At 39.3% G+C, this 8,340-nt stretch overlaps 1 protein-coding gene across 1 annotated transcript in view; it reads right to left on the bottom strand.

Moving 5' to 3' along the window:
* Nucleotides 1-1,500: 1,500 nt before the first annotated feature.
* Nucleotides 1,501-8,340, bottom strand: part of LOC122361910 (sodium/potassium/calcium exchanger 4-like) — an 11,997-nt gene continuing 5,157 nt past the window's right edge. The window contains exons 7-15 of the mRNA XM_043263106.1: nucleotides 7,952-8,005; nucleotides 7,654-7,799; nucleotides 6,356-6,525; nucleotides 5,311-5,458; nucleotides 3,792-3,958; nucleotides 3,393-3,507; nucleotides 3,176-3,288; nucleotides 3,025-3,090; nucleotides 1,501-2,020 (exon numbers count right to left, since the gene is read on the bottom strand). Of these exons, the coding sequence (XP_043119041.1) occupies nucleotides 1,871-2,020; nucleotides 3,025-3,090; nucleotides 3,176-3,288; nucleotides 3,393-3,507; nucleotides 3,792-3,958; nucleotides 5,311-5,458; nucleotides 6,356-6,525; nucleotides 7,654-7,799; nucleotides 7,952-8,005 (1,129 nt within the window). The 3' untranslated portion in view covers nucleotides 1,501-1,870. The remainder of the gene's footprint in view (nucleotides 2,021-3,024; nucleotides 3,091-3,175; nucleotides 3,289-3,392; nucleotides 3,508-3,791; nucleotides 3,959-5,310; nucleotides 5,459-6,355; nucleotides 6,526-7,653; nucleotides 7,800-7,951; nucleotides 8,006-8,340) is intronic.

Below are 8,340 nucleotides of genomic sequence, written 5' to 3'. Positions count from 1 at the left end.
AAAAAAAAAAAAAAAAAAAAAAAACAACAAGAAGAAATTAGCTGATCGTTTTATGCTTAAAGAAAAATAAGTCTATGAGGGCTATTATACTTCGTCTTTGTATTGCGACGTTACGGTAAGCACATTTTGCACCTCAAACATCATTACCGCAACAGAGAAAAGAAAAAGGAAAAAAAAACCATTACCCTAACACCAAAAAAAAAAAAAAAATTCAAAGTATACCTCAGTTTTCATTATAGTAATTTTAATTACTTCTAAATAAATCATACAAAATTAATCATATTTCCATGGCTGCATACAAAAAATCTCAATCCTTTTATCCTATTATGCAAGAAATATATAATTAAGGTAATTAAATATTATGGTTGCTTTATGCTAATTTAAATATTTGTATGCACGAATTGCAGTATGAAGTCTGCATACATTACAGCAACGAGGGTTGATAATTTATGAGAAAAAAAACATGTCAATGCAGATAAACCTTAAAAAGGTCTTTAAACTTAATTTCTTTGCACAATCTATTGTTTTTTTCTTTTGATTTTGGGATGAAATATGACCTGGGCACATTTTCTTGAGATTCATCCTTGCAGGAACGTGAGCTCACAAAGCTTCTGCCCTGCTTCAAAAATGGCTTCTTTGTGTCAAATCATGCATTACAGACAAATGGTAATAAATATTCAGAGAGGGAGGTTAGGGTGCATTGGAAATAAAGAAAAGGTGGCCTCTTCGGTCACGTATGTAAATTCACCCTTACCTCCCATCATCTGTAAGGAAGCACTGGTTCAAACAGGATCAGTGATGTTATATTTACATATACACAAACTAACAAACAAAAAAATTATTCGATTTGTAGCATGTTTGCAAAATCCAGGATCTCTGGTTTGTGATGCGTTTGAAATATCAAAGCAGCCACAGTTGTCAGTCATCATCCAAACTGCGACACAAGCAAAGAGCGGTCCTGAGGGTCATCTGCTCTGGTCTGAACGAGAGGTGAGGAGCAGCTTTTGATGTGTGCTTTATGATTGGTTCCATTCATTAGTTAATGCAGATCTGGAATAATTAAGGGGAAACCAAGAACGTATCCGATTTTAGAGCTCCTGCTTCCATGCGTTAGAAGCTGGTCCACTCGCTGACCTCTCCGATTGGCACCTGCTGGAAGCTCTCAGCAGGAAATATATGGTCCGGCTCGTAAGCATTTCGTAACAGCTCGCCCCCTGCCGCACGATCCATACATGAAATGCTTCACATCTGCTGTGTGTCTTATTTCAACAGTTTTCTTGTGTGTAACGAGCTGCGAGAACCACTTTCTTGCCCGAGGGCAGTCATTTCATGTCACTTCCATCTTTTTATTGCGCCACATCAAGGACGTGCTTTCATTTTTCCATTCTGGAGGAAATAAATTAATACGATATAGATGTTTTATGCCACGTATAAAGTGCATTATGTTCATGTTCATGTCATACGTTGTGTCAAGGGAAGACAGAAATTAGAAANGTGTGTGTGTGTGCGTGTGTGTGCAGTTTGTGGTGCGAGTGTACGCTTTGAATCCTTCTGCTCTGAACAAGACGTTTACGGGCTGCATTGTGATTGTCCAAGGTTCAGAAGTAGAAGAATATCCAGTTATAAAGAGAGCTGCCAAGGAGAATTTAATTTCCTGGAATTGATGGAGAAAGTTGCGAGTCAACGGTCTTCCGGGAAATGCAGTTCTTCCATCTGAGCCACAGTGGTGTGAATGTGCAGCGGGAGACAGTGGTTTTCTTCAACAGTAGGGAGTTTAAAGAGAGAGAGGAAACAGCAGAATCATTGGTGATTTTGATTGCAGGTTTATCCCGGAGGTATTTTGGTTCAAAGCCCATGGAAATCACCTAGCCTAGACACCTAGGCACATGGGCAGGTTGACAAAAGTGAAGACATTGTATTCGATCAAGATGGAAAAGCAGAGGAAGATGGCATACAGAACAAGCACGTATATGCCCAGCTTAAAGTCCAACCTCCACTTGTTCACATGGATCCCCAGCACCTGAAAGTGGACAAACAAAATTATTTATAGGAAGTCTGAGAAAATAATCTTCTGTACACTGTATGGACACGAACAATCATAATGTCTACCTTCAGATAACTGTCATATACAAGTTCAGCGCATGACGTAGGCCAAACACTATAGAAAACCCAAGAAGTGTCACTCGTACAGTTTTGAATGGCTTTAATATGGCCTGAGGAACTGAGGAAAGCATCATGAAGCAGCCAGATAGGTCCAAACAACTATAGTTTCGGCATTCATTTCAGTGCTTCTGAAGCACGATCGCCAGAAATGAGGACATGTAGTGGTTAAACCATAGCATAACATAGCAATATTATTTTTCTGGCCACCAAACACCTTTAAATTGCTTCTTTGCCCTAGAATGTAAGAGCTTTATTTATAATTTTAACCCTAAATACTACGCAAATTGTTATGTAAATAAGCGGATTAAAAAATATTTTACTGCTGGCTATTTAATCACTCCTCAGAATAAAATGCAATTGTAAAACATAGTAATCGTTATTATCAATGCACAATCACTACACGTGAACGACTCTGGGCCAATCGATCACAGGAAGCCCCACCTTCTGAATAAAGTAGCCAATCAATGATTGATTTGTAACGTCAGCGCATCACTGCCTCTGTAGGTAGAAGTTCCGGTTGCTACAGAACCAGCATTCTAAAGGGTTACGATACACTATGACATCAAAGTGGGGTCGTGTTTTCATCACACCGCCCAAATGTTTACACACAGGAAGAAGGTGGAGCTATAATTCTTGACCAGCTTGCTCATCTGTATTTTTCTGGATTCAGGCTCAAAATGATAGGGTAGTACCGACTACATTATAGCTTGTCAATATTGTTCAGGAAGCTGATAATACATAAGCTAAAAGAACGTAACATTTCCGCATTCCGGATTAAAACACACCAAATACAGAAAATAAGGTTCTTTTTAGCAACATCATGTGACCTATATAAATGAATTATTCATTACATCTACTCACAGTTAAAGCCACCGAACCCAGCAGCAGAACAACGGAGTAAACCAATCCTCTACTGTTGATTTTAACCTAAATAAGACAAAAAAGAAAGGTGATTTTACGGTCTTTGTGGAATTGTTTGTGCACGAGTGTGTGCGAGGAGTGACAAAGATACCACAGAGCCGTAGTTGACAGCCATTGTCTGGATGCCCCAGGGAACGCCGAGTCCAACCAGGATATCAAAGACGTTACTGCCAATCGTGTTGGAGACAGCCATGTCCCCCAGGCCTGAGCACACAGACACAAAGCCAAAGCTGGAAAGTCAGCTCGACATGGATGTAAGATAAGCGAAGGTGGAAAAACCAAGGAAATTAAAGAAAGGAGAGCTCTACCTTGTCGTGCGACGATGAGACTGGCTATGCAGTCGGGAACACTGGTGCCAGCAGCCAGGAAAGTTATACCCATAATGACATCTGGGATTCCAAGCGTGTATCCAGCGATTGTGACCTGCACACAGCAACATCACATGAATGAGCCTCAATGAAATGAATAGTGATGTAACATGCCTGCAAGCGGAATGACCTAAAATAAGCTAAATTCAAAGAAACGTGTCAAAACCAAGACGATTTCAAACTGCCGTCCAAGAACCCCCAGGGGCTGCTAGAGGGCTGAAAAAAAGATTTTAAATGGCAGTCACAGTTAAACCTCAAGATTTTAAATATTGTATTAAACACAGTGTTAATGCAGGGGGAAAAAAACTTGCTTGCATACGAAAAGGTACTGCAACTTACCATCCACACCATGACGTAGGAGAAGATGGCTATCCACAGCGTAGAGAGGAAGAAGGACAGCATGAAGAAGCGCTCCCACCGTGGTTTGGCACAGTTGGGTATGGTGAAGAACAGCAGCAACAAAATGGGCCAGGAAACGAAAAACTTCACTTTATTCATAGCGCCCCCTACAGTNAAAAAAAAAAAAAAAAAAAAAAAAAAAAAAAGGCATTCAGTTGATCATCCAATCCTAGCTCATAGCTCTGATGAAAGCACTCCAAACACAGTGAATAAAAAGCTATAATCCGCAATAAAGCAGCAAGAGATCCATAACAACAGTGATCCCTTTATGTAACTTTTTTTCACATGTGGTACAAAGCACATTCACAATCAATCTAACAATCCAGACCAAAAATAAACAAGTGAATAAAATACTGTGAATGTGACCAATGTCATTTCACTGTGGGCAGGACTAAATATACTTAACAGATTAACATTTTCAAGACATTTACAATTTCACAGTTATGCTCACAAAGGCTACATTTAAGTGATCAGACATACAGTAAAGTTCCTGAAAAAACACTGAAAAAAACCCCAAAAAAAACATTTGGCTTTTGTTGTGTCATGATTGGAATGCATTATAAAAGTTCAAAAGCATTTATTTGAACTGGAAGTCTTCTGTAATATTATAAAATGTCATTTTGGAAAGAAAAAAAAAAATTATATCATCTTTAGAACACAAATTAAGATATTTTTGATGCATTCTGAGACTCTGACCTTCCTGTAGACAGCAATGTAGCGAACACGATCAATGTCTAGAAACAAATAAAAGATATATGTAAAACAGTCCATGTGACATCGAAGCTACGAGAATACTTTTTGTATGCAAAAAAAGAAACAAAAATAACTTAAATGTAGAAAACAGAACAACAGATCTACATTTTATTTATGCTTTGATTGGAATAAAAACAGCTTATTATGTTGCGGCTAACACAAAACAGCATACACTGTTTGTTCAGTGGATAAACTGTTGAATAAAGCAGTTATTTTTGCTTCCTTTGTGCACAAAAAGTATTCTCACAAAATTATGGTTGAACCCCTGACATTACACGGACTATTTTATCGATCTCCTTGCCATGTTTCTGGATGTTGATCGTGGTAATTACATCGCTGTCTATGAGAGGGTCAGAGAGCTCTCAATGCATAAAAATATTTTAATTTGCATTCTGAAGATGAACGGCCTTTCAGGTTTGGCACAACATGAGGGCGAGTAATTAAATGACAATTTTCATGTTTAGATGAACTAACCCTTTAAATATATAATGATTTATTTTTTTTTTACTCAAATCTGGATCTAGATATCCCAATTTGAAAATACCCTGATGTTTTCATTTTTAATATCACCACAGGGACCTTGCTGGTTAGGACACATTATAAGATGTGAACGGGTCCAGTATTCTATAACTTCAGATGCACTGATGTCATTACATGCAGTTAAAGAGCCGACGTGTTAATGTGTGAGAAAGTGAGACCGCCTCACCAGGCAAGACGAAGGGAGATGACAGCTCACTCTCTTGTTCCTCAGTGAGTTTGTCCTCCGCTACGTTGCCATTTTCCATGGTGTCAGCTTTCTTATCAGCCACCAGCACTGCATCCACCCCATTGGCCATCTTCACCAGCCGCTGCTGCTGTTTGAAGGGCAGAGAGCAAAAATTCCTTCATAACTCACTCTTATCCATTTCCTCGCAACCCCACGCTTTTCTATTAAGCCAATTAGAATTTTTCCCCGCTAGTATGAAGAAAAAAATCTTAGAGTGAGAGAATAAGGATGTATTTTTTCCGTTCCTGTGCGTACTATCCCTTAAAATGTTATATTGTAGAGACGAACAACCTTTTGTGTCAAAGTACTAACGGTTTAACACCATTCCCAGCCTCAGTTCTCTTAACTGGCTGACATGTCACCATCAAATTCCTCAGTGGCCTTTGTAGCAGGGGTTTGAATTTCTAACACAATTCTTTGAACGCCAGCGTGTGGATATTTATAGAAACAGTTTAATCAGCCTCACACCCAGAACTAGGCTACCTGACGTGAAAACTCCACAGTGCTGAGTTAGCCAACAAAGACTGGCCCATAAGCTCTTCTGAACTCCGGCTTATAATCCAGTCTCCCGGTTCCCAGTGTTAAATATGCTCCATTATAAACCGGATAGTGCAGACTCGAAAATCTCAACAGATGAGCCGCATTTGAAGAGCTAGTAAAATAGCTGAACACATCTGCAACTCTAATCTGTTGAATTCAACATGAATCAGCGTTCGCAACCCATTTAACTTCTGCATTGTGACATTTTCCAAGCGAATGATGATGTTCGAAAAAGGAAAAATAAGTGATGGGGATTTAAATGGTATCCATCAGGAACTGAATGTATTAAACGTATGAAAGGTTCCTTAGATACTGTGGTTTGTAAAAGGGATGCGTTTTGTTCATATAATAGAACACAATGGGGTCCAAAACACCACAACTCAACTGACTTTCCTTGTATCGACCAAAAAATTATTACAGTTCACTCAGCTGTGTATTTTCTTACCTCATTGATGATAAGTCGGCTTGCCATGCGCAGACGTGTCTTGGGCCCAAAGTGGTTGGTGATCATGACCCTGAGGCCGGCCTCGGGGAACCGATAATGTGGAGGGCTTGAATTTATCATCTCGTCCACCATCACAACAGAGCCCCTAGTGTACTCTTTACAGGGCTTTACTGCGGACATGAAGGAAAAATTGTTTGTAAGTGCACCTATACATTGCACTCCTGCTCAATACGTGCAGCATGTACAGCATTTGTTCATAAAACACACACGCATAACTGTCAAACCTGCCCTAAGAGACCAAAGATAAATAAATCCTCACAACTGCACAAAGCTACCAGCAGGACTCTAAACACGCACACACTCAAAAGAAAAAGGATGTGTCACAATTTTCAATCTAAAGTCCTATTTGTCAGTGAGAGACTGATTCCTGCTGGGATGCATTGTAGGCCCACCTCTGAGCGCCTCAGGATACTGTCAGAAACCATCGACACACAGAATACTGACATGAAATGAAATCCTCAACTATCCCACAGATTACTGCTGGACACCACAGGAAGAGCTCTACTGCCAATACACTATTAACTACATACATACAAACACAATGACCAAAGACACTCACGATATTAAAAAAGGAATATTCTTGGTTAAATTAACTTGAAGATAAAAGGATTTTGGTGCCTCAAGAGTTAATAAAAAAAGATTACTGTACAATTGATAAACAGTACACAACGACACCAGGAACATTCTCGATTCTGATTTATTGTTGCGATGTTATCTGTATTTCACTCGCCTTTGTCCTTGGCAGATATCTTTGCAAAACCTCAAATGAATACATGAATACAAACCTTATCAATCAGACACAGTGACAGATAGCATTGTGTACACGAGTGGAAGGATGTATCGCTGGTTCTGAGAGAAAGACATGAACACGCGCACACACAAAGCACGCTGCAGGATGAGACAGGAGCCAGGGCAGATTTAGTAAGGCTAAACAGACAGGCTTCAGCAGGGGGGTGACAGACCGCCACGCAGCACAACGGTTAGAGCTGCACTACAGGACACCACGCTCTGAAACAGAAAGCGCAGCGCAGTTATTCAGCAAGGAAGCAAAGTGTCAGCCTCTCATAAGAGATGTCAGATGGCTACGCTTTCAGTTAGTGCCGTTGGCGTAGGTTTTACAAACAGCGGAAATACAGATAGTAGAGTGGAATTTAAGGAGAACAAGATCTGACTTTGTTGCAAGCAGCAGGGGGTTAGTTGCTAGTAGCCCACGAGGAAGCCTGTCTAGTTACCCTTACCTGGTCTAAGTAACGGCCATGATGGATCATCCCAATACTGATCATAACATGTATTACCATCCTCCATCTCGCTGATGACCGTATTACCATTGGGCACACTCTTGTCTTCTTTCCCCGAAAAGTAGTTCTGCATGCTAGTGTTAAACCTTTATAAAATAAAATAAAAAAGTAAAGACTCTTACTTCGTACCACAGCAATAAATGTTTTAAAAAAAATCATTAAAAAAAATACTTAAACAGTTTTAATTCAAATAAATAATCAGATAAGTTGAGTAAACAAAACAAAAAGGTGGACTCACTTCATGATGATAATGTAGCCTAAATACATTACAATCAGTATCAGACTCTCCCACCTGCAGAGACGGAGGAGGAGAAAGACAATCATGTGTCTGCCTTCAACCAATCAGAATCAAATATACTCAGAATTTCACTTACCNTATGTCTTAATTACATGCTCTACAGAGCTTAACAGTGACAACCCAGTATTTTTTCCGTTTCCTTCAGATTTATTTAATTTCTTTCTCTTTTTTGTAAAATCAAACAATTTAAATCAAATTTTCTAGGTGTTATAAAGACTTGAAACAAACCAATCCCCGTTATTAACAAACCTTTATGTTGTTTTTAAAAGAAAGACTGATGAAGAAAGAAGTATAGTCTTTATGTATCTTTATCGGGGTACTCAAAGGTA

This window comes from Puntigrus tetrazona, chromosome 17, assembly GCF_018831695.1.
Source record: "Puntigrus tetrazona isolate hp1 chromosome 17, ASM1883169v1, whole genome shotgun sequence".
NCBI classification, from domain to species: domain Eukaryota; kingdom Metazoa; phylum Chordata; class Actinopteri; order Cypriniformes; family Cyprinidae; genus Puntigrus; species Puntigrus tetrazona.
This window is presented reverse-complemented; position numbering and strand designations above follow the sequence as displayed.